This window comes from Leuresthes tenuis, unplaced genomic scaffold, assembly GCF_036924035.1.
Source record: "Leuresthes tenuis unplaced genomic scaffold, fLeuTen1.0.hap1 SCAF_11, whole genome shotgun sequence".
In the NCBI taxonomy this organism is placed as follows: Eukaryota; Metazoa; Chordata; class Actinopteri; order Atheriniformes; family Atherinopsidae; genus Leuresthes; species Leuresthes tenuis.
In genome coordinates this window covers 15,829,593-15,856,346 of record NW_027325365.1, presented here as the reverse complement: position 1 = coordinate 15,856,346, position 26,754 = coordinate 15,829,593, and the positions used below count along the sequence as shown (strand labels likewise).

General features: G+C 42.7%; 1 protein-coding gene across 50 annotated transcripts in view; it reads left to right on the top strand.

Moving 5' to 3' along the window:
• Positions 1-26,360, top strand: part of LOC140318082 (protocadherin gamma-C5-like) — a 259,247-nt gene extending 232,887 nt beyond the window's left edge. For 21 of the 50 annotated variants that reach the window (XM_072395730.1, XM_072395724.1, XM_072395721.1 and 18 more), the window contains exons 2-5: positions 18,491-18,549; positions 19,491-19,544; positions 22,042-22,139; positions 23,614-26,360. In XM_072395730.1, the coding sequence (XP_072251831.1) occupies positions 18,491-18,549; positions 19,491-19,544; positions 22,042-22,139; positions 23,614-23,897 (495 nt within the window). In that variant the 3' untranslated portion in view covers positions 23,898-26,360. Of the gene's footprint in view, positions 1-415; positions 3,282-3,948; positions 6,817-7,501; positions 10,284-10,932; positions 14,060-17,636; positions 17,781-18,490; positions 18,550-19,490; positions 19,545-22,041; positions 22,140-23,613 lie in introns of those variants that run through there. The other 29 variants (XM_072395745.1, XM_072395743.1, XM_072395740.1 and 26 more) reach the window with 14 other exon arrangements.
• Positions 26,361-26,754: the final 394 nt, after the last annotated feature.

Genomic DNA, 26,754 nt, shown 5'->3' with positions numbered 1-26,754 from the left:
AACACACATCTGATCATGTATGGAATTGTGTTTTCATTTAGCACAAATTATAATAATCGATAATAATCAATTTCTGATATTTTGTTTTTTTTATTGTGTTCCTTAAACACGTTGTTTACCGTCCCGGTTTTATGTCATTTACTATTACACACATCTTTTCATGTTATTTTTCTCTTAAGTTCAACTGGTCTTGTCAAATTGTTGGATTTTCCAGACATAAACGACTGGCAGGGCTTCTTTTATTTTCAGCACCAAAGAGCTAGACAGCGACAGCTTCAACCATTTTTCTGGTAACAAGGCCAAACTCCTTTCAATAACTACATTCTTTTTTTTTATTCAAACAACAAAAATATCGAGAAGGTTTAAATAAACTAAAACATAGACGCCTCTTGTATTTTTTTTTAAAAATGACAGCGTATTTTATTGTCATAGAAAATATTTTTGATGCATAAATGCTGGTATAATTTCTTTCAGTCTCCGTGGACTGAACTAGACTCTTTCAATCGCAGCTGTGTCTTTAAGAGCTCTCCTCGCTTCCTCTCACTGGATGGTAGAGATGGAAATTGTGCACCAATTAAACGTAGAGCTGTACAAAGAGATCTAGTCCCTCCCCCATGAAACCGCAGAGTAGCTCATCCTTCCACTGTACAGAGTATGGCGAAAAGAAACGATGCTCCTAACAGATTTAAAACAAACCCCCCAAAAAGTGCATTTTTTTCAGATGAGCGGATTTTGGATATTTGCTTTGGATTAATGCTTTATGACCATGGATGGCAAATTTATCTTTTTTGATTACCTCTCTGGGAAATAAATACACCGGATCCGGTATGACAAAGACAATAGGATACCGAGACTGGAGATGGCTGGCTCTTTGGTGGCATTATTTCTTTCTCTTATGGAGTACAATAGAAGGACAGACTCGTTACAGCATCCCAGAGGAACTAAAACAAGACTCTGTGGTTGGAAATCTTGCCAAAGATCTGGGTTTGTCTTTATCCGAGATTTTTGACCGTAAGCTGCGGGTTGCCTCTGAGGCTGGTGAGCAGTATTTCAGTGTTGATGCGGGGAAGGGCGATCTGGTGGTGAACGACAGAATAGACAGAGAGGCTTTATGCGGACAAAGCGCCAGCTGTGTGTTGACTCTGCAAGTGGTGATTGATAAACCGTTACAGTTGCACCGAGTAGAAGTGGAAATACAAGATATTAATGATAATTATCCCAGATTTCCTTCGGCAGAAAAAATATTACAAATAGCAGAGTCGACAGCGGCAGGGACGCGTTTTCCTTTGGAGACAGCGCAAGATCTTGATGTTGGGATCAATTCAGTGAGATCGTATACTCTGAGTAAAGACGACTTTTTCAGTTTGAAGGTAAAAGATGTTTCAGGTGGAAGGAGAGTTCCAGAGTTGGTCTTATCTAAATTCCTCGACAGAGAGAAAAAAAATACTCATAAACTTACACTAACAGCGATAGATGGAGGAAACCCAGTAAAGTCGGGGACCTCCCAGATAACCATTAATGTGTTAGATAATAATGACAACATCCCTTTGTTTGAGAAAAATGTTTACACAGTCTCCATAAACGAGAATAGTGTAAAAGGCACATCTATCCTTAAACTGACAGCCAAAGATGCTGATGAAGGTCTAAATGGTGAAATTGAATATTCATTTGGATCGCACACAGCAGACACTGTCCTCTCTGTGTTTAAAATAGATTCAACAACCGGAGAAATGCATCTAATAGGCAAATTAGACTACGAAACTAATTCTAATTTTGAAATAGACATTTCTGCTACAGACAAAGGAACTCCGAGAATGGAGGGACATTGTACTGTCCACGTGGAAGTGTTAGATGTCAACGATAATTCTCCTAATATATTTCTGACATCTCAACCAAACTCAGTACCTGAAAATGCACCAACTGGTACTGTAGTTGCTTTAATCAGTGCTCGAGACCTTGACTCTGGCGATAACGGTAAAGTCACCTTACAGCTTCCCAAAGGTTCTCCTTTTAAACTGAAACCATCTTTTTCTGATAATTACGCGCTGATTACCAGCGGTGTTTTAGACAGAGAGAAATCCCCAGAGTATAATGTTGAAATAACAGCTACCGATGTAGGTTCTCCCCCTCTGTCAACTAAAAAGACGATTAATGTCACAATTACTGATGTAAACGACAATCCACCTGTATTTACTCAGACCACATATACCGTGTATTTAAAAGAGAATGGAATACCAGGCTCTATACTGTACTCAGTGTCAGCATCTGACCTGGATTCTGGTGAAAACGCTAAGATCTCTTACTCCATACTGGACTCTAAAGTGCAGGACGTTTCTGTCTCATCGTATGTTTACATTAACTCAGATAACGGAAGCATCTACAGCATGCACTCCTTTGACTATGAGAAACTGAAGGTGTTTCAGATTCAGGTTCAGGCAAAGGACCAGGGCTCTCCGTCTCTCAGCAGCAACGCCACCGTCAACGTTTTTATCCTGGACCAGAACGACAATGCCCCCGCTGTTATTTACCCCTCCTCCGCTGCCATGGGCTCACTCTCTCATCAGAGGATGCCCCGATCTGCTAAAGCGGGTCACCTGGTTACTAAGGTGACGGCCGTGGACGCTGACTCGGGCCATAACGCCTGGATCTCCTACAGACTGGCGGAGGCCACAGACACCTCTTTGTTCACTGTCAGTCTGTACACAGGGGAGGTGAGGACTAAACGCGCTGTGTCCGAGCAGGACGATTCCTCTCAGAGGCTGCTGATAGAGATCAAGGACGACGGGGAACCGGTCCAGTCCTCCACCGTCACGGTGTCCATCCTGTTGGAGGACGGTCTCCATGAGCCCATCTTAGACCTCCGACACAAAGTGTCCGAGCCCAGCAAGAAAACTGGGAGAATCACCCTTTATTTGATTCTCTCTCTGGCCTCAGTGTCCGTGCTGTCTCTGGTGACTTTTCTCATCTTAGCGGTGAAATGCATCAGGAACAGCAGCAGCAGCGGGAGCTGCTGCATGAGACGGAGCGACTGTGATGATTACAAGAACCCCAACAGAAACCTGCAGATTCAACTCAACACTGATGGACCAATAAAGTACGTGGAGGTCCTGGGAGGAGACATGATGTCTCAGAGTCAGTCCTTCAGGTCCTGCATGTCTCCGATGTCAGAGTACAGTGACTTCACTTTGATTAAACCCAGCAGCACCACAGACTTTAAGGAGGTGATCAGTGTCCTAGATGCGTCTTTACCAGACAGTACCTGGACCTTTGAGAGCCAGCAGGTGAGCAAGAAAAATAAGAATCTATATAATTTGGTTTGGTCTATATTGGCATTAAAGAATAATTTTTGTATAAGTGTTGCATGTCAACATTCCAGTGAGCAATAAGGAGGATCTGATCTTTTTCCCAAATTTCTCTCGTATGGGCAGCTTCAAATATCTAATTTGAAGAAGAAAAAAACATAAAATTATTTTATTTTTCAAGTATATTTGTCCAGGTGATAACCAATACTGTCTAATTTATGTCAGTACTTATAATTGATATTTAATCCCGCAAAGCAGTTGATGTTTAAACACAAGCGCTCTGTGTCTACAGTGAAGTTATGAATGTGCGTGTTTCATTGTTTTATGCAACTTTAGGTGATACTAATTTATTTCATTTGAATCTATTTTTATTTGAGTTAATCATGGTATTTTAATATCAATGTGAAGGGGAAAAAACATTTGAATTTACTTATTTGAGAGTTTGCAGATATAACATTTTATTAATTAGACTATGTTTGACTCTAACATACTGTATCATAGGAAACTGAGTTGTGTTTTAAAACATATTTTGCAATCCTTTTTTTTACTTAGATGTGAGCAATACTTTTCACTATATCAACTCAATAATAAGCTTATCAGTACCCAATACAAATAAGATTTTCAGTTGTTTTTTGCTTGCAAATATATGTCAACTTGCTCTCATGTCTTGCACTTGTACGCATATTACATTTTTTGATCGCACAAGCCTGACTTCCCTTTTGTCATATTTGTTCTAACACAGAGAAGGGTGCATATACTTCAACAGGGATGTTAGAGCCCTGATTGGTCAGGATATATACGCTGTGAACCAATAGCATTTGCAACTGTACAAAGAGATCTACTCCATCCCCCACTCAACCTCGCTGCAGTTGGTGAGAGAGACTACAGAGCTGGAAAGGACAAGCCATCATTCGGAAATGTCCACAATTTAGATCCTTGTTGTTATCATGCATTATTTTATTCATTGTAATGGAATATTCGTTCTGGAATTGGAATTTGTGTTGGGCCGGATGTGTGAACAATTAATCGATGGGATATAACGTGTATTAAAGGATTTGGGATGACAAAGAGAATCGGATACCGAGACTGGAGATGGCTGGCTCTTTGGTGGCATCATTTCTTTCTCTTATGGAGTACAATAGAAGGACAGACTCGTTACAGCATCCCAGAGGAATTAAAACAGGGATCTGTAGTAGGAAGTCTTGCCAAAGATCTGGGTTTGTCTTTATCCGAGATTTTTGACCGTAAGCTACGTGTCGCCTCTGAGGCTGGTAAGCAGTATTTCAGTGTGGATGCGGGGAAGGGCGAGCTGGTGGTGAATGACAGAATAGACAGAGAGACTTTATGCGGACAAAGCGCCAGCTGTGTGTTACCTCTCCAAGTATTCATAGAAAACCCTCTGCATCTTTATCGAATAGAGGTGGAGATAAGAGACGTCAATGACAATTCCCCCAGTTTTCTTAGCAAAGAAAAAAACTTGAAAATTGCGGAATTGACAGCGGTGGGTGCGCGCTACCCTTTGGAGACCGCGCAGGACCTTGATGCAGGTAGTAATTCAGTAAAATCTTACAGCCTTAGCCAAGATGAATGTTTTAGTTTGAAAATTAAAGACTTGGCTAATGGGAAAAAAGTCCCAGAGCTTGTATTAGAAAAAGCACTTGACAGAGAAAAACAAAAGCTTCATCAGTTACTATTGACAGCGTCTGATGGAGGCAACCCTGTCAAAACTGGAACATCAAAGATTATAGTGACCGTCTTAGACAACAATGACAATGTTCCTACTTTCAAAAAAGCGTTATATAAAATAACTTTGCCTGAAAATAGTCCAAGTGGCTTCATGCTTGCAAAAATAGAAGCAACTGACCCCGATGAGGGCATGAATGGAGAAATTGAATATTCATTTGCTGACCATACACCGGACTATTTGCTGTCTATATTTCAGATCAACTCGGCAACAGGAGAAATTTTCCTCAGAGGACAATTAGATTATGAAAAAGATGCGACTCATGAAATAGAAATTACCGCAAAAGATAAAGGTGTTCCTGAAATGGAGGGTCATTGTCGTGTTCAAGTGGAGGTGATAGATATAAATGATAATGCTCCGGAAATTGTTCTAACTTCAAAACCGAGTCCAATACCTGAAGACGCACCGAGCGGCACAGTTGTGGCTTTGCTTACAGCTCGAGACCTTGACTCTGGTGATAACGGTAAAGTCACCTTACAGCTTCCCAAAGGTTCTCCTTTTAAACTGAAACCCTCTTTTTTTGATAATTACGCACTGGTTACAAGCGGTGCTTTAGACAGAGAGAGCTCCTCAGAGTATAACGTTGAAATAACAGCTACTGATGTAGGTTCTCCCCCTCTGTCAACTAAAAAGACGATTAATGTCACAATTACTGATGTAAACGACAATCCACCTGTATTTACTCAGACCACATATACCGTGTATTTAAAAGAGAATGGAATACCAGGCTCTATACTTTACTCAGTGTCAGCATCTGACCTGGATTCTGGTGAAAACGCTAAGATCTCTTACTCCATACTGGACTCTAAAGTGCAGGACGTTTCTGTCTCATCGTATGTTTACATTAACTCAGATAACGGAAGCATCTACAGCATGCACTCCTTTGACTATGAGAAACTGAAGGTGTTTCAGATTCAGGTTCAGGCAAAGGACCAGGGCTCTCCGTCTCTCAACAGCAACGCCACCGTCCATGTTTTTATCCTGGACCAGAACGACAATGCCCCCGCTGTTATTTACCCCTCCTCCGCTGCCATGGGCTCACTCTCTCATCAGAGGATGCCCCGATCTGCTAAAGCAGGTCACCTGGTTACTAAGGTGACGGCCGTGGACGCTGACTCGGGCCATAACGCCTGGATCTCCTACAGACTGGCGGAGGCCACAGACGCCTCTTTGTTCACTGTCAATCTGTACACAGGGGAGGTGAGGACTAAACGCGCTGTGTCCGAGCAGGACGATTCCTCTCAGAGGCTGCTGATAGAGATCAAGGACGACGGGGAACCGGTCCAGTCCTCCACCGTCACGGTGTCCATCCTGCTGGAGGACGGTCTCCATGAGCCCATCTTAGACCTCCGACAAAAAGTGTCCGAGCCCAGCAAGAAAACTGGGAGAATCACTCTTTATTTGATTCTCTCTCTGGCCTCGGTGTCCGTGCTGTCTCTGGTGACTTTTCTCATCTTAGCGGTGAAATGCATCAGGAACAGCAGCAGTAGCGGTAGCTGCTGCATGAGACGGAGCGACTGTGATGATTACAAGAACCCAAACAGAAACCTGCAAATTCAGCTCAACACTGATGGACCTATAAAGTACGTGGAGGTCCTGGGAGGAGACATGATGTCTCAGAGTCAGTCCTTCAGGTCCTGCATGTCTCCGATGTCAGAGTACAGTGACTTCACTTTGATTAAACCCAGCAGCACCACAGACTTTAAGGAGGTGATCAGTGTCCTGGATGCGTCATTACCCGACAGCACCTGGACCTTTGAGAGCCAGCAGGTAAGCAGAGATCCACATTAAAACCAGCTTTCATAAAAACACAGGATCGTTTTTTCATTGCTGAATAAAGAATCGACACTTCTGCTTTTCTTTGAGGAAATCAACATAGCAAGAAAATTCAACATATACTATACAATCAGAAATGTGTATTGACACATTTGAAAAACAAATTTTGATTTATATGCAAACGGAAACTTATTTCATATTTGTTTAACTCTGATATATTTAGTCCCCCAAGGTTTTCTGTTATATTAGTACGTATTGTGAGTTTGTTTTCGAGCTGAGTGCTTCAGCACTGCAGTTTTGGACAGCGACGGTGAATCATGAGGGGCTGAGGGCACGCTGATCGTTTAGATTGATCGTTTTGTTGGTATTTATTTATAAATGAATGAATGGATGACTCTCTGAACGATTTTTACCTTATTTCATCTCTTTATTTTAATTCTCTAAATTTACTGACCTTAATAAATGACAAAGCTTACTCACAAATAATATAGATAGAAATGCATTAAAATAGTTTGGTCTGGGTAAATAGTATAACCACTCAAATGTATTCTATATCAACACGAATCTATCTTATAATGTAAAGAAAATGATTAAATACAGCCTAGTTGTTTATTTAATATTCACGCAAGTCAGTGGAGAATAACATGGAGTCTGTAGTATTTTGTTTTATCATATCGTAAAAATAAAAATAAAAGGTTAATATGTCTGTGGTGCTATTGCCCAGTTTCCTTCTCATTGGATGTCAGAGAGGGATGCTGAGCACCAATCCCATGCAGAACTGTACAAAGAGATCTAGTCCCTCCCCCACGCAGCTTCAGCATTCACAATGCTCGGAGTGTGAGAATAGTAGGTAAATGGTTCATTTACTTGGAGTACAATGTTTTATCTTAATCTAATCTTTGATCATGACTCGTTATCCTTCTAACTGGATATGTTGCGCTCTTATGATATGGATTTTGGATTTGTGATCTTTGTTCACGTGGAATGGAAATAAAATGAAATCGGGGATGACAAAGAGAAAAGGATACAGAGACTGGAGATGGCTGGCTCTTTGGTGGCATCATTTCTTTCTCCTGTGGAATACAATAGAGGGGCAGACTCGTTACAGCATCCAGGAGGAGTTGAAACGGGGCTCTGTGGTAGGAAATCTTGCCAAAGATCTGGGTTTGGGACTGTCAGACATTTTTGACCGTAAATTACACCTCGCTTCTGAGGCTGGTGAGCAGTATTTCAGTGTGGATGCGGGGAAGGGCGAGCTGGTAGTGAATGACAGAATAGACAGAGAGGCTTTATGCGGACAAAGCGCCAGCTGTGTGTTACCTCTCCAAGTCGTTATTGAGGACCCGCTACAGTTACACCGAATTGAAGTTGAAATACGAGATATTAATGATAATTCTCCAAGTTTCCTTTCCAGTGAAATATCTTTGAATATAGCCGAATCAGCAGCAGTTGGCACGCGTTTTCCTTTGGAGAGCGCAGCGGATCCCGACGTCGGAAGTAACTCACTCAAATCTTACACAATCAGTAAAAATGAGTGTTGCTCCCTTAAAATAAAAGAAATTGAGGGTGGGAAGATTGTTCCAGAACTTGTCTTAGAAAAGTCTCTGGATCGAGAGAAAAAGTCTGTTCACCAAATATTACTCACAGCTTTAGATGGCGGGAATCCTGTAAGATCCGGAACAACGCAAATAAGCGTAAACGTTCTTGACATTAATGATAACTTCCCAGTGTTTGAGAAAAACCTCTACAAAGTATCCCTGGGTGAAACAAGCAAAAAGGGAGCTATTGTTATCAAACCCAAAGCTGCAGATGCGGATGAAGGTTTAAATGGCGAAATTGAATTCTCATTTGGCTCGCGGACTCCATCTTCTGTGTTGACAGTCTTCGATATTAACTCTTTAACAGGTGAAATCTCCCTGAAGGGGGAGTTAGACTATGAAACCATCAAGTCATATGACATTGATGTAACTGCTAAAGATAAAGGCAGTCCTCAAATGGATGGTCACTGTCGTGTGCAGATTGAGATTATTGATTTTAATGACAACGTTCCTGAAATAGTTTTCACTTCACAGCCTAAACCTGTCCGCGAGGACGCACCAAGTGGAACTGTAGTTGCATTGATCAGTGCGCGAGACCTCGACTCCAGTGATAATGGCAAAGTAACGTTACAGCTCACCAAGGGCTCCCCTTTTACTCTGAAACCTTCCTTTTCTAATAACTATGCACTGGTAACCAGCGGTGCTTTAGACAGAGAGAGCTCCTCTCAATATAACATCGAGATAACAGCGACTGACTCTGGCTCTCCGCCTCTTTCGAGTAAGAAAACTATTCCTGTCAGCATTACTGATGTAAATGACAACCCTCCGATGTTTAGTCAACCCTCTTATAATGTTTATCTAAAAGAGAACGGGGTACCAGGGTCTATACTGTACTCAGTGTCAGCATCTGACCTGGATTCTGGTGAAAACGCAAAGATCTCTTACTCCATACTGGACTCTAAAGTGCAGGACGTTTCTGTCTCATCGTATGTTTACATTAACTCAGATAACGGAAGCATCTACAGCATGCACTCCTTCGACTATGAGAAACTGAAGGTGTTTCAGATTCAGATTCAGGCAAGGGACCAGGGCTCTCCGTCTCTCAGCAGCAACACCACCGTCCGTGTTTTTATCCTGGACCAGAACGACAATGCCCCCGCTGTTATTTACCCCTCCTCCGCTGCCATGGGCTCACTCTCTCATCAGAGGATGCCCCGATCTGCTAAAGCGGGTCACCTGGTTACTAAGGTGACGGCCGTGGACGCTGACTCGGGCCATAACGCCTGGATCTCCTACAGACTGGCGGAGGCCACAGATGCCTCTTTGTTCACTGTCAGTCTGTACACAGGGGAGGTGAGGACTAAACGCGCTGTGTCCGAGCAGGACGAATCCTCTCAGAGGCTGCTGATAGAGATCAAGGACGACGGGGAACCGGTCCAGTCCTCCACCGTCACGGTGTCCGTCCTGCTGGAGGACGGTCTCCATGAGCCCATCTTAGACCTCCGACACAAAGTGTCCGAGCCCAGCAAGAAAACTGGGAGAATCACCCTTTATTTGATTCTCTCTTTGGCCTCGGTGTCCGTGCTGTCTCTGGTGACTTTTCTCATCTTAGCGGTGAAATGCATCAGGAACAGCAGCAGCAGCGGTAGCTGCTGCATGAGACGGAGCGACTGTGATGATTACAAGAACCCCAACAGAAACCTGCAGATTCAACTCAACACTGATGGACCAATAAAGTACGTGGAGGTCCTGGGAGGAGACATGATGTCTCAGAGTCAGTCCTTCAGGTCCTGCATGTCTCCGATGTCAGAGTACAGTGACTTCACTTTGATTAAACCCAGCAGCACCACAGACTTTAAGGAGGTGATCAGTGTCCTGGATGCGTCTTTACCAGACAGCACCTGGACCTTTGAGAGCCAGCAGGTGAGCAGAAACTAGAAACGCCGTGGGGAATCTTACTCTTTAAATTAAAGTAATTTATAGGATTAATTTAACTTACTTTTAAAGAGACTTTTTCTTGCTTAACTATAGGTAATGTTCTTTTTCCTTGATAGCTGATCAGTGTTGCATTACCTGTGTAACAGAACACGTTTTCTTTTTCAGTCTTATTGTTTATAAAATGGCTATCATGATAAAAATGTATTTTGGACTTCTGGAAAAATAAACGCTTTTTTATCCACTACATTAGAAAATATAATAATAATAATAATCATCATCATCATATAGATTATAATATAATATGATGCATTTCTTAGTTGTACAATTAAAATAATCAGTTGTCTTACTTTTTTTATATCCAGCCATCTGCCGTTTTACTTTGCATTTCAGTGTTATCCCTCCATATTCCTTGTCTATTATTTTGAATATTTTCATATCAGTTGATATTTTCATCTCAGCTATTTCAACTTGGACTTTTCATGCTGATTCCATTGCCAGCATCTTCAGATGGTGTTATTTTGGTATCTGGTAAGATGCTTTGTGTTATTATGATCCTGACATAACATAACATAACATAACATAACATATAACATATAACATATAACATATAACATATAACATATAACATAACATATTGATGTAAACCCAATCTTGGGGTAAAGGCAGTTTGGAAACAATGCCCCCATGCGGAAACAAAGAGCACTGCTTTAAGTGGCTTTTGCACCGCACCAGGAGCAGCGTTCATGGGGAGAGCTTATTGGGAGCACTGGGTGGTTCTTTTTTGCAGCTTTATACAGTTAACAGACCTCTTCCATGTTCTTGTCTGTTGTGCAAAACGGAATTTTGCCTTGTCTTGCTAAACACCCTTTGTTGAGTTTTTCATCTGTCACTGTCCTCTCAAACTTTTAAGACGTGTTACTGGTTGGTTGAAACTCCTCTCAGTGGAACAGCAACACTGAAAAGTTTGTGTGTGCGTGTCTCTGTGAAGTGTGGCAGCACTGGTCCAACCCTGTCTTCCAATGAGAGGGAAGGCCTCTGCGCTCTCTCCCCGCCCATGAAGGGAGTGAGGTGGAGGACACAGAGCGAGGAGTTTAGTGGAGTCAGAAAATACTTTGATTTTCGTCCTTGTTTTTTTTCTTTAAACTCGGCCGTCATGATCATATCAAAGCTTCCTATCGCTTTGCTTTTAGAGTGGAAATGTTTACATCGAGTCGTATAGCCTCGTTCTAACACTACTATGGATACGTTACGGTGAAATAAGAAGTCAGAAATTTTCCCGATCCTCGGAGCGCGGCACAATGGACTCCAGACAGAGGAAGCGCTCTGGAGGAGGGAGGCTGTGGAGGATTTATTTCTATCTGGCCTGCGTCTCCTCTGCGTCCGCTCAGTTCAGCTATTCCGTATCGGAGGAACTAAGTCCGGGCTCTGTCGTTGGGAACATCGCTAAAGATTTGAGTCTCACTGCTCAGCGGATTATCCAAAGGAGGTTACGGGTGGTCTCGGAGTCATCGGTGGAGTATTTCGAGGTAAAGCAAGCGAGCGGCGATTTGGTTATTAAACAAAAAATTGACAGAGAACAGTTGTGTGAACGGAGTTCGACATGTTCGCTGCCCCTCCAACTACTTCTGGATGATCCATTAGAGATTTATCGCATCGTTGTGGACGTTCTGGATGTGAATGACAACGCACCGCAGTTCTCGACCAGCAACATTTCTTTGGAGGTATCAGAGGCAGCCGCGCCAGGGACACGGTTCCGTTTGGAGAGCGCACACGATCCAGACGTGGGTACCAACTCCTTACGCACTTACCATGTGGCTGCCAATGACTTTTTCATTTTGAATGTGCAAACTAAAAGTGACGGCAGCAAGTTTCCAGAGCTAGTGGTGGATAAACCTTTGGACAGGGAGACACAGGCCTCGTTTCGCCTGTTGCTCACTGCTGTGGATGGGGGTCAGCCAGAGAAATCTGGCTCAACTCTTTTGCTCATTAAAATTCTGGACGTAAATGACAATGCACCGGTCTTTGATGAGACAGTAAAGAAAGTTATGCTTTTAGAAAATGTTGCACGAGGCACTTTAGTAACGAAATTAAACGCCACGGATGCTGATTCGGGTAACAACGGTGAAATATCATTCCTGTTTAGTAAATACACACCGGAACGTGTTAACCAGCTTTTCAGCGTTGATTCTAAAAGCGGGGAGATCCGCGTTAAGGGCGATGTGGATTACGAGAAGGCCGCTGCATATCACATCACAGTACAGGCCAGAGATGGTGGCTCTCCCGCGATGGAGGGTTCCTGTAATGTCATAGTGGACATCATTGATGTGAATGACAATGCACCAGAGGTGACGCTGACGTCATTGACCAGCACCATTAGAGAAGACTCAGCACCAGAGGCTGTGGTAGCTCTCATAAGTGCACGGGACCTGGACTCTGGTGTGAATGGACAGGTCACATTGAGTATCCCACCAGGCCTGCCATTCAAACTGAATTCAGCTTTTGACATGCATTACAGTCTCATCACAGCTGGTAAACTGGACCGTGAGACTATCCCAGAGTATACAGTGGTCATCAAGGCCACTGATGCTGGCTCCCCTCCCCTTTCATCCCAAACCACCTTCGTGGTGAACCTCTCAGATGTAAATGACAATGCCCCCACATTCTCTCAGCCTTCATATTCTGTGGACATCCCAGAGAACAATGCCCCCACCTCCCCCATTGCTGCAGTTTCTGCCACTGATCCAGACCTTGGTGAAAATGCTCACATCTCCTATTCCATCCTTCCCAGCATGGTTCAGGGCTCATCTATATCATCGTATGTGTACATTAACCCAGAGAGTGGCCACATCTACAGCATGCGCTCCCTGGATCATGAGCAGCTCAATGCTTTTCGTATCGAGGTTCAGGCCCGGGATGCTGGGGTTCCCTCAAGGACAACAAATGCCACTGTGCATGTGTTTGTGGTAGATGTCAACGACAATGCACCAGTTATTGTTCACCCATCCTACCCTAAAGACAAAATATTGCAGCTCACTGTGCCACCATCTGCTGGCCCAGGGTACCTCATAAATAAACTGGTTGGGGTGGATGCAGACAGTGGGCACAATGCATGGTTGTTTTATTCAATTGCTCCTGGACCAAATGCTGGCATGTTTCGTATTGGGGCCCACTCTGGGGAGCTCCGCACAGCTCGGAAGTGGGCCGAGGAGGAAGTTGACTCAACCTATGACATAATGGTCATCATCCAGGATAATGGTGACCCACCAAAGTCCTGCTCTGTGAACATTACAGTAATGGTGGATGAGAAGGGCACAGCTGAAGATGCTCCTGTAAACCCTCGCCACAACCACTTTTATCACCGCACAGGGATGTCAGATATCACTTTGTATCTCATCATCTCTCTAGCCTGTGTGTCGGCTGTGTCCTTCATCACATTTGTTGTTCTCATGGTGCGCTGTTTAAGGCACCGTGACCCAGTGCTGGGAGGCTCTGAATGCTGCTGCTACGGTCGCCACAGGTCCAGTCGCTACCATCAGAGACCAAGTAAAGACCTGCACCTGCAGCTCAACACTGATGGACCCATACGATACATGGAGGTTGTGGGGGGTCCCCAGGAGCCACATACACGCACCTATAGGCCGTGCTACTCCACTATATCTAGCCGAAGTGACTTTGTATTTATGAAGACACCCATGCTGAGTCACAACAACACACTCAACATGACACTCAGCAGGAAGCACCTTATGAGCCCAGCCAGTGAGGTGAGGGTTAACAGGGACAGGAAGTGTTGCGCTGTTGGGATAAGACCAACATGGTGTTTCAGTCTAAATGAATGTTAATGGATTTTGGAAATCTTTAGATCTATAAAAATGATGTTTTGATAATGTTATTCTATACCCACAAAGAAAATATAGTTAAGTGACACTGTTTTTGTTTTGACTCCGGACAGTGAAAAGTATTTTATCTGAAACTCCACTTGCTTACCTGAAAGATCCCTTTATATTCTTTGTTGATCTACTAGACAGGTTTAGGCAGTAGAAAAGAGCTTAATATTTATTCTTACCCCAGGCTAGGAAATGCGGTCACTATCAGTAACAAGAGAGAGCTTTCTTTATGGACAAGAAAGGTGCAAATACAGATTTGTGAAGAGGACAGAAGATGGTTGAAAGTAGTTGAAATGTCAAAGGAAAAGGAAAAGAGGAAACATTAGTACTTAACAGATGGTGAGGAGGAGACATCCAGATGAAAATGGGTCCTGCAGAGTTGACTCAATGAAATGGCTGGGAGATAGAGAGGAACAGGATGACAGAAGGAGAGATGGGAAGGAGGGTGAAGGAGAGGAAAATGGTAAGAGTGGTGGAGGGCGAGAGCCAAAGAATAAAGCAGTAGCTGCAAAACAGGAATTCATGGGGTCGTTGGCCTGACCCCTGACTTCCTGTTGTCCTCTGAACTTTGCTGATTGGTTCCAGGACTCACACATGTGAGGCTGTTCTTGCTGTATCAGATTTGTGCAGCCATTTGTAATTGTCATCTATAGAGCTGACTTTTTCTGTTTTTAGGTCTAAGATTTCAGTGAAAGATAGCCAGATACTGACTGCATGTATAAGACACACAGACAGCCCGTTCAGTGGTTCAATGCATAGAAAGTGCTGGCAGGGATAGAAAATGGCTGACATTGCTTTCATGAATGTGATTCACTTTTGTGATATTCAATGGGGAAAAAGAGGCTTTGTCATCTTTTTTTCCAGTTATCAGGATTTATCTTGTCAGTTTGATAAAAAAAAGTCTATGTTTATGGGTTGTTATGGTTTCTGGGGTACTCCCTTTATGATATTTACCTTTCACTCTATATAACATACATACATTTTCTTTTTTTATGCAACTTTGTGCTACAAAGACTGCTCTGAGTGGTGTTGTCCCTGAGGGCAGCAGGGTGCCATCTGTCTCGCTGTTGTAGTGACACGTGTGCAATGAGGACAGCAGTGGAAAAGAGTTAGAGGGATAGCTAACTGGAAAGGAAGGACTGCTTTATGCATGTATGACACAGTGACAGAAGGCACAAGCTGTAAAGGTTTTAGAGCAGCAGCCACTACTACGGGTGTTTATGGGCTTGTGTGCATGAGATTATGCATATAAAACATCAGGCACGAGGAGCCCTCTAGTAGTGTGTAATTTTAGCAGGACTCAGGGGAATTAGTGTCTTCCCACTGTCCCTCTTTGTATCATCTATTCATCTGCAGGATACTGCTTTGGCGCACACTATTCAACCATGTTTGAACACAGAAAGTTTGGGGGGGGGGCACTCTTTTAGAGCGTGGTGTGAGTTTGATTCTTCCATTTCTTCAGTGAATTATTTGTCTCAGGATCTGAATATTCTCATGGCTCCTAGTCGTCTATATCTTTTATTATGGATGTTAAAGCTGCACATGTAATAAACTGGCTAAGAGTGGTCCAGTGAGACTGTAGTCAAGGGACATTTCAATGATGAATTTTGTTTGTTTCTTCTTCTTTTCTTCACTTTCAAAAAATAACGTGTAGGTGCTAATCGTAACCTTTATGAAGATTTCTAGCGAAATGGACTCAACATTTTAGAGATTAAATATCTCATTTATCTCATAATCATTGCCAAGACAATCGCTTCGCTGTGTAAAGGTTAAAAAGCTGTAGTGTGTATGTGTGGGCTATAAATGATCACAGCAACTAAACAGAATCTTTTCGCCAGATGCTGTCCAGCTCTGGTTATTTTTCACCAATACCAGTGTTGCACATGTTTCAAAACAAAGAGCAAGGCAGACTTGCATAACTGTAGGAAGTCTGTGTATGTGCGGTATTTTTCACTCTTATGTTCGAGAGTGAAAAAGGGATGACATTATACTTTTATACACCTGGATAAACTTTAGTGTATCATGATAGAGAAGTGGTTAACCAGTAAACCAGATGTGTTCTTGTAAAGTTCCCACTCACATGCGTACAAATATCCTGGATGGTACCCAGATGTGCCCATGTGCTGATCAGTCAAGATTATACCCCTGATAAATCCAGCTCTATACATCAGTCTTTCAACTGACATATATCATGGTGTATCACAGTCAGGCTGTAATTTTCCTCAGAGCTCTTTGAATCAAGTGAAAATGTGTAGGAAGCAGACGGATGACTTTTAAAGCTTCCAGGTTAGTGTGACTGCCTTTGTGTTGGTTAAGAATTTAGGTCCACAGAGCTGTAATCCCACCAGCCACCTCTTCATTGGCAGAGTGTGCCTGACTAGTCTGACCTTCCCTCTTAGCCTTGGAAAAACATATGCTTTGAAAACACAACATCTTGTGCAATTTGAAATATGATGATGGCTGGATCTGAAGTCATTTAGATTTTAATCCTTTAAACATTTTAAGCCTTTAAACCTGTGTTAACTGCTACCTTTACTGCCATAAGAACTTAACTCCAACAAGACCCAAAATACGACTTCTTACATGTTCATTGCATTCATATGTTTATTAAATGTCTGCCTGCACCATCTTGACCACAACGAAGCATACTGTGACCTTAGATACGGTGTAGTACTAAAGTTTGCAGTGGAGTGCAGTATCCCAGCAGATTATGTTCTACTTTCCTTCACTCACACAGTGAGATCTGACCTCAGAGCCGACAAGCATGTGTCTGAATGTGTGGTGAGAACGAGTCACTCAGCTGGAATGCTGGGCCTCTTTCTGTGGATGTTTGCCTCTACACTGTGCTCATCTTATTCTCTTCCTACAACTCAGACAGACCCCACCACCACCACACATCTCTCAGTCCATTTATAGACTATAAACATCGACCGAGCTCTACTTTATAGCAGGATAATATCTGAGCTGAGATTCTCATTGATGGGTGTTTCAGGTTGTAATGATAGCAACTTGTTGATTCTGGTATTGCAGTTTGGACACCACAGCAGTCCTGACTTTATCTGACTGTTTTTCTTCCTGGGAGCTACACGGCCATTACTGAAAATTGACCCTTTTGAAAGCAACACTGATAATGAATCCTCTAATATCTATTTTCAATCAGTACAACATGCATTACAGTGCCATCCAGTTATTGTTTTACGGAATGGCCACTGATTCTATGTATAGTTCAATTTCTTCTTCATTCTTTACAGGTCCTTTACTTGTATTTAGAAAAAAATAATACTCTGTTCCCCCTTTCACATTTTCACAAACTCTCTTGTCTTTCTGTAAATGTATTAATTTACCTGTATTCAGGTAACAGATCCTGTTATTTTTATGTAGAAATTTTTGGTGGATTGTGTCAATCAGTTTTCTCTCCTGCTCACTTGTTTCTTTCCATCATTCCCTCGGGTAGGACAACTCTTTTAATAATGCAGCACATCTTGCTGCTGGCCTCTCTCTCCAGAGAGCTCTTGTGTCGATTAGGCAGCAGAATCTGGAGCCAAGCCAGGGTTCTATTCACCGCATCACTGCACAACAAGAGAGCTCAAGAGAGAGGGTAAGAGCTAGAGAGATGGAAAAGACATGGTAACAGGGCCAGTGAGGTAGAGATGGACAGGAGTGCAGTGAGCTTGAAGACATTAATAGAGAGTAGCAGGAACGTACAGAGCGGAAAGAGGCTTTTTCACTTCTAAGTGACTAACATAGCCATTTTTCCTTTAAGTTTTGTTTTTGACTTACAAACATCCAACATCTGCATCTATACTCAGGGTAATTTATCAGTCCGCCCCTTAAACAGTGTCCTCGTTTTGTCTTAACTATAAAATTTTAAATTATGATCTGCTTTTTTTTACTGCAGTGTCATCCACTGAGATAAACCTTAGGACATCTCGCTCATCTCTGGCTACGTTGCTGCACTTTTCTGTTTTTCAGCTCAGTGATCACTTAACTGTTCATCTCGTTCTCTTTTTCATACCATCTACCTTATTGTTTTCAATATTTAGTCCAGTTTATTTAAGCAGTGCGCGAGTTTGTGTGCAAGTAGCATTTTATGCCCCATAGTTTTTAAAACATAGATGGCTGAACATACAGATATTAGTGGCCCCCTTTGTTAAGCCTTACTGTGAAGCTGGAAAAGGGTCTCTAAATCATAACAAAAGGATATACACAGACATTGTCACACCAGCACAAGCATACATCTTACAAAACATCTCGCTATTGCTGCAGTGAAACATCCACTTCATGTTGCATCTTCTGTTCTCTTCACAGCAAAAGCCTCCCAACAATGACTGGCGCTTTACACAGGGACAGAGACCTGGACCAAGCGGGTGAGTCAACAGAGACACGCTTGCACACACTGACAAAATGTCCAATGATATCAACACCATGTTCTCGCTCATTGTAAAGACAAAAGAGTGAGAAAGGACGAGGGGGGGAAAAACAAGAGGGAAGTGCTGCAACCATAACAACCCGCTGCCTGCATGGTGCTGATTGTAAAGTACTGATGAGATTAGAGTCTTTTTTCTGACTTTGATTTAAAGCATAGTATTGATAGTGGTCACATTTCATGTGAATGACGCTGCTCGGTGCATTCAGATTTCCGATTCATCCTCCTGAACAAGCATCTCTGCCTGTTTCCAGGCTGCTTTTTAAAATGGCTGCCACAGCTTCCACTCCCCTCCCCCTTCCATGCTGTTCCTTTCCTCTCTGCGCCTGTGCACCATCACTCAGTACTGCTGATGAAGGACAGTGACCAGAGCTGGAGGGGGGATGGGATAGTGTGTTTATCCATCTTGCTCTCTCTTTCTATTCCTCCATCATGACTTGTTACTTGATATTAAACTGTTGACACGCCTGTTAAGCGGCAGCAGATTAATTGTGTTTTTCTATTTCTTTTGTGTGGTCTAATGAGAATGCGTGTTGCTATTTGTCCATGTTGTTTGGGCAACAATAGATTGTGTGCAGTGGGACTTTTTCAGATAGTGATTGCACATCATGTTCTGTGTGTTAAAGCTTCTCCCTGAATCAGCGGCTGTGGTTAAAAGCTCTACTGTCAGGACATAGGACAATGTAGTTTTAGAGGACCACTAGGACATAATGCATCTTAAAAAGATAGAACAATGTCTTCAAAAGTCTTGAATTGTATGCCAGACTCAACACATTTCCCTCTGAGATATCTCAGAACTGTCCTTCTCTTTAAACTTATCCCCAACCCTCAGGCAAATACACAGTGGTTTTTTTCAGGCTGTATAACCTGTTGTGTTTTTAGTCCCCACATGCCATACGGTACACACATACGATGGACGCCGAAGAGTGGGACAAGGTACTAATTTAGACCTAGACACTGTATGGTCACTTTCTGCCCTTTGCAGCGGATCAGAGTTTATTTTGTGAATTTGTCCCTCCACGGCTAAGGGCAGAGAGTGACTGAATTTCTTTAGCTAGTGCAGTGCATTTGAGTGCTGTGCTGTGTGTAGATGTACCTAACCCATAGCTTCTGTTAGTCTCCCTAAAAGTTTGATGGGGTTTGTTGTTGATCGATGTGCTTAGGCCACAATGCCTGCTGTGGCGTAGAAAGGACTGTGATGCGTTTGTGTGCAGTGTTTTGTAGACTTGCTCTGCCTTGTATGTGTGCTATACATATAGTCGTTATAGTCTGAGAGCTCCTCTTTCCTCGCTCACCATAAAGTGTTGCCTTTGATATGTGTCTGTGATGGTTGTAGCTCAACACCACCACATGCAGGCTTTTCATTTGATTTATGAACTGGAGGACAATGAAAAGATCTGTCTTATGATCGATTTCTAAAAATAAATGTCTGTAAGTCCCTTCGTGAAATTAGACTGTTGAGATCAGTATGCAGATGGGACAGATGTTGGCATGTATGCCATGTGACTGGAGGAATGGGCTTAAATTGAGTTTGAAGTTAATGTCATGAAGACTCCAGAGGAGCCATCCTTAGAGATAGAACACGTTGTGAGGTTGCAGGGGAAAAAAACGACAGTCTGGTCAAGGACATCCCTCTGGTCCACAGTGTGCAATCTTGCCTACAGGAAGTGATAATCCAGACCAGAGGAAGCGCTCTATAAAACCACAGGATGTGATAAGCACAAAGAGACGCTAATTTAGCTTAAATGAAGCATTCCCTTTTATCTTAAGTTGTGTGAGGAGACACAAAATGGCTGCCCTGACTGCGCTTTTCCTCAGCCTGTTTCTCATTGGCTGCCTGGCACAAAACTTACATGTTTCACTCCCTCAGTCTCTCTCTGGCACTGAACTGAGAACTACTTCAGAGTTTTGGCAGTACAATCTGGCAACCTGCTCGTCAACAGGGCCTAGTTTTTGTGTTGGAATTCCTTTTTTCACTTTGTCTTAATGTGTCCTTTACTTTCTTTTAATTCCCTGGAGCAGACCAATTTGTCTGTGGGTCTTTTAATTGGTTTAGAGTAGAAAAGAGATTTCCTGTTGACATCCTGTGTGTTTAACACACTGTCTACTTTGCAAAGGTTTTAAGCACTGAAGGTGATAAGAAGATTAGAATAGAAGTAATGCCTTCTGTATTTTTTCCGTTCACTTACCCATTTTGACAAATTGGTTTTGAGACAACAGCTGTTATTCTTAGTACTTGCAGGAGAGACTTCACCAAAGCTTTTTATTTTTAAAACCAACTCAGGATCTTTTTGTTTCTTGAGGTATCCACAAACTGACTCTATGTTCAGGGCTCTGTTTGGGCGGTACCATCTGATGCAGGGCTCATTCTTTTTCTTGCAGCCACAGAAGATAGTCCTATATAATGCTGGCTGTACAATTAGGGTCAGTGTTGCACCACAGAGTGACTTACAGACTGATGACACTATCATGGATTTAGTCTTTTCACATACACTTTTTTTTTTATCTCATTTGTGATTAACCCTTTATCCATGGTCATCCACTAAGAGCTCTCAGGTGATTTATAGACCAACACAGAAGAATAACCAGCATGTTGCACACACAGTTTAGAAGGCTGACTGTCTGTTATTTCTACTCTATGCAGCTGAAGAAGTACCCAACTTGTTAATATAGTGGCTTTACATGACTTTACATACTTGTGCAACACTTCTAAATTGGTTCAATTATATCTGCTGATTTAGTGTACCAAATGGAAGCAGATAACATACTGCAGTTTTGCTACCTTGACCATCTAAAAATCAAAAGATGGATCTTTATGTGCACTTTTACATAAGCAAGAGAGGCAGGATTAAAGCTTTGTGACCTAGTTGTCAGTTGTAAAGCTTAAGTTGGTGTGCCACACGTGTGGAAGCAAGTTGGAGAGCATTCTGTAGAATGTCTGCTTTCTCTTTTGTTAGCTCCACATGCAAATTGCAGACTGTAAATACAAAAGGCTTTGAAGGTGAAGCTTACCCAGATGGAAATGTTCAGTGCTCGCTGAGCGCTGCATGTGTGACTGTGCAGACAGCTATTTCCTCTAAAGGTGGAATCATTAAATATTTAATCAGAATTACTAGACGGCTCAGTGCTCATGGTCATACTGGTGAGTGTGTGAATGTTGTACAATGAATGTGCCAATACACTTGCAGCTGAGTACAGATGTGTTTGTTCATGCCTTAATGCGAGTGTGCGTTTGTTTGAGACGCGCCCTGCTTTGTAAACTATACATTCTCCTTGTTCTTCTTGCTAAGTCCACCATCAGCTGCTTTGCTTTTAAATCATAAACCACCAACTGTCAGGACAGGGAGCTAAACACACACACACACTCACATCCACACTATAGAGGACAATCTTCCAATTACTTACAGTAGTTATTTTCCCATTCTTCTCACAGGGCAACTGGAGGACCTGAGGTTGCCATGGGAACTGGCCCCTGGCCCCAGCCTCCAACTGAAGCTGAGCAGCTCCAGGCCCTGATGGCTGCAGCTAACGGTGAGTCCTACACCTATTCATCTTTCTTTCCATCAGTTTGTTCTCCCTCTTCCTAACACATTTATTTCTCCTCATGAGCACAGAGGTGCGTGGGAAGGGGTGATTTGTGTAGCTTCCTGTTTGGTTGAAGGCCAACTAGCCAGACTGTTCATTGATAAATCCCTTTCTGTCCACATTGATGTTTCCATGTAGTGGACATTAGCTAATAAGTACTATGGACCCAACTGACTGCAGTTTCTCCACAGTACAGTTAATGTGTTGCATTTGCAAACATAAGAGATGTGTGTTTCCACTGTACACACACCTCACATGCTCAGTGTTTTATTATAAGCAGAGCTAAAGGAACACTACGAACCGACATGATTTCCATGTTCCACACTATGTGCTTTTATTCTGGAGCTGCACTAAGAGTCTGGCAGACAAATAAGCATACACACAGTGAGTCACCATCAGGCTGCAACTGCAAAAGGCTTTGTAATCGCATGGAAAAGTACTCCTAATGTTGGCTAAAAGCAGGCTGAGCAAGACCAAAGAGTAAAGATGGAGGGAGAAACTTGACAAGCTTAATTGCCAAACAGACTTAAGTCATTGTTTCCAGTGTTATTCCAACACATCGTATCTCCCTCCATACACACATCGCTCCCCTATTGGATACCACTCAGGATTTTGTGTGGAATTTTTCCACTGCGGAGAAAACCAAGACCGAGACAAACGTCTGTGTCCAGAGTATGACTGCAGTCTTCATGTCAGCACTAGGTTGACTAGAATGAACAGTTGGAGCCGACAGGGATGAAAAAACAAATAGAGACTGTGATAACCACCGAAGGTCATCTCCCCTCGCTACTGAACATCACTGTTGATGGGCACGATGCAACAATTAGGGGGAAATTTTGTTGTCCGTGTCTGTTTTGCTCTTTGAAACCCAGAACAGTTTGCTTGACATATTTCATATGTATGTGTGTGTTTAAATAGGTTGACAGAAGCTACAGGATGGGGGAGGGAGAGCTTGTGTCTCTAGCTCTGCAATGCAGGGGCTGTGGGAGAATTATGAGCTGAGCAGCTACGTCATGCTCACACAGACACAGGGCATGCTCGATAGAGACCCAGAAACACATTCAAGCACGCTCTGGAGACACCCCTGCACACATCCTTTGTAGCAGCTCTTCTGTCTCTTTTGTTCTATTGTTTTTCCACACATATCCTCAGTTTAAAGTTCAGTTCACTGCAACTTTGAGCTGGATTTTATTCTGATGTTCACACTGTATCCCCCTCCAATGAGGCACCTCATCTCTTATTGTAGCTTTGAAACGAAACAACCGGTTTAATCTCCTTGTCTGACCCACTTTCATTTCACCCTTTTGGTGTAACACTGTCACACTAAAACTTTCCACTTGCCTAACACGTTTCACTTCCTCCTCTCCTCTCCACTCCTTCCTCACCCCTCATCCCCCCACTCTGTCTCTCTTCCCCCCAGAAGTGAGTGAGGCTACGGCCACCCTTGGGCCCGGCACCATGGGTCTGAGCACCCGCTACAGCCCCCAGTTTACCCTGCAGCATGTGCCCGACTACCGCCAGAACGTCTACATCCCCGGAAGCACGGCCACCCTCACCTCCAACCCCCAGCAGCAGCAGGCCACGGCCCAGCAGGCCACCCAGCAGGCGCTGCCCCCGCCTCAGGCCTCGGCCCAGCCTGAGCCCCCAAAGGCCGCCCAGACCCCTGCTTCTAAGAAGAAGTCTACTAAGAAGGAGAAGAAGTAGATCTGGATGGAGAGAGGCGAAGAGATGATAAAGCCGGCCTGATGTGATGAAAAATTCAACCCCCCACCCCCCACCATTAGGTATCTCACTGCTCTGATGTCACTCATGATGGCCAAATATTGACATCAAGTCACTTTGTTCACATGGACGTTGTTTGTGGTTCTTTTGAAGTGTCTTCAAAGAATCCGAATGTGCTGAAGGCTGTTAGTGTTACTAACCTGTGCTGTGCTAAAGGTCAAGTATTGTTCACGTAATCTTTGTTGGTAGATAATTTGGTAGGGAATGGGGGGTTACAGGTTTTTTCTTTTTCATTTTTCTTTAAAACAAAACAAAACAAAACAAAAAAAAAAATCAAATGAACTTGGACAAAGAGATTCAGTGTAAGGAACCTTGCTGGGATGACAAGGCTATACGCAGTGATGTATTCAGAGATGAAATGTTAATGTCTTTCATGTTGGATTTATTGTGCACTTTCCCCAAGGAGGGAAGTCAGCTAATGTAAAGTACGCTAGTCACCATCCATTAGATTCCTCTATAAGATCAGCCTTGCAGGGTCATAAAGCGTAAGGCAGTTATTTGACAGGTGTTACAAACTCTTCTGCATGCTCATTAAGGTTCAAAACACATAATAGTTTAGAGTTGCAAACTATGCATTGCAAAAGCAACGAGGAGGACATCCTAAGACTACTCTCCTCCCTCCAATCGCAGGTCAACAGAATGCACATGTAGCATTTAATTGACACAAAATGAGAATTACTTTTGTAATCATAGTTTAAAAAAAAAAAAAAAGATGAGAATTGAATCTGATATTTTTTATGATCTGAGCATGCACCCAGAGGAAGAGCTGGCAGGGGGTGGGGGCAGCATGGCACTGTGTCACAAGCCATACTGTTCATAGAGGTGGTTTTACAGCAGAGACAACACCTTCAGATGGGGAGTAACGTGTCCCGCCGCCCTGCACCCGCTGCCCACCCCTCCTCACACCCAGCTCGTGCCCTTCCCTAACCTGCTACCCCACGATGAGAGCCAAACTAAGAGAAATGCACTGTCTGTATTCTGAAGATGAGATGATGTTGGGGTTGTAATCACTTCCGTCTGTAGGGAAACATGTAGACGTGGTTAACTTAAGTGCTTAGGAGTTTCTAGACACTTTGTAAGCCTCTAGGGCCTTGATGGAGCTTTCCCTTTCACTTTCCTGAGGTGCTGAAGAAACTTCTTGATGTGACACAATAACGTGTTTTTTTTTTCTTTGGGAAATAATGATTCAATAGCGTAGAGGAGTTGTTTGTATAAGATTTGAAGTCTTTACGTTGCCGTCCATCTGTCTGTCAGGCCCCTTGCCAATTAAAACTGCATGATAAAAAGGCAGCTTGCAGGCTTGGTCGAGGGGAGTGGAAGGCGATGCGGTGAGAGGTACATGGACTGAGGTGGCAACATTGTATCAGCCAGGGGGTGGGAAACAACCTTGGCTCTACCACTGAATGTACAGAGGAACCACTGTTGACCTACCCACCCTCTAAACTTTACCTAATGCACTGACCTAGGAAGAGGTCAACAGAGCCAAGCACAGTCATTCTTGTTAGTGAGGAGAAGCCACTCACACACCCTTTGAATTCTCTCCTCCATTGAAATCAATGGGAAACCTCTCCGATGCTCTCTGCCTCTCACCTCTCTGCATCCACTCCTCTGTTCTGTGAGGCTCCTCCCCGCTGTAAATAAACACAAGTCCTGTTGATGGTATGAGCCAGGTGCTTGTATAGCAGGGACCACGTCCAACATTCTAAAAGCAAAAGTCCCTCTCAGCAAGGCGTGGCTTACTACTGGAATGTGTTGCATTTTGTTTTTAAAAAAAAAACAAAAAAAACAACAAAACCACAGTTTGAAAAAAAAAAAACAACAAAAAAAAATCAACATTGAATAAGAATTTGACATGTTCCTCACCAGTTTGTGTTGCAATGTAGTAACAAAGCACCATGGAAGCCAACTAACTCTTCATTGTAAATAATTGAATTAAAGATAACTTTAGATAAGTAAACAAAGTGACACACGTAGACTAGTTAACTTGTGGTATGTGTTGCGCATATTTTTGTGTTTATTTTCTCTCTATCTTTTATCACCCTGTAAAGAAACAAAACAAAAAAAATATGGAAATATTTCTATCCTTCTGTAACCTCCTAATGTTCTTTTGCGGTGATTTTATCTTGTGCATTTGTGAAAGAATGCCTCTCATTCTCTTTCTGTCCATATGAACAAATGATTATAAATATTATATATGTGTAAGTCCGTCCGCTGCTGAATTAATACTACTCTATCCTGCTGTATTATCTTTCTTATCAAATGCTTAGCCCCCTCCCACGCTACACCCCTGTGTTACTCTCTTATTTTTATGCTAATATTTATATTGCTGTTTTATTTTCTCTTGAACACTGACATTTCAAATAAAAAGAAATCATAAAAAAAATACTTACATGTGTTGTGTGTTTTAATCCTAACATGTTTACACAGGCTACAGCTTGAGTGTGTTAACTCTGCATATTATTAATCCCATTTTTTAATGAAACTCACCTGTGAAATATAACAGCTGAAAGATGGCGCGTGCTTTGCATCAAAAACCTATAGCCCTCTCATATTATCCCAGAAACCTTTGTTTAGTCACTTGTTTGTTTTCATTGCCAGTTAGAGGGACAAACCAGCCAGGAAAAAATAATCGGGATGTTTTGATTAAATTATGGACTGAGCAAAATTCCATTAAATCAAACAGCAGTTCACATGAAAAATGGGATACATTAATCATTGTCTTGGTTCCAGTCTGTTCAAACAGGGATCCTGGACTATATCTCTCCAGTATTTGTTACTA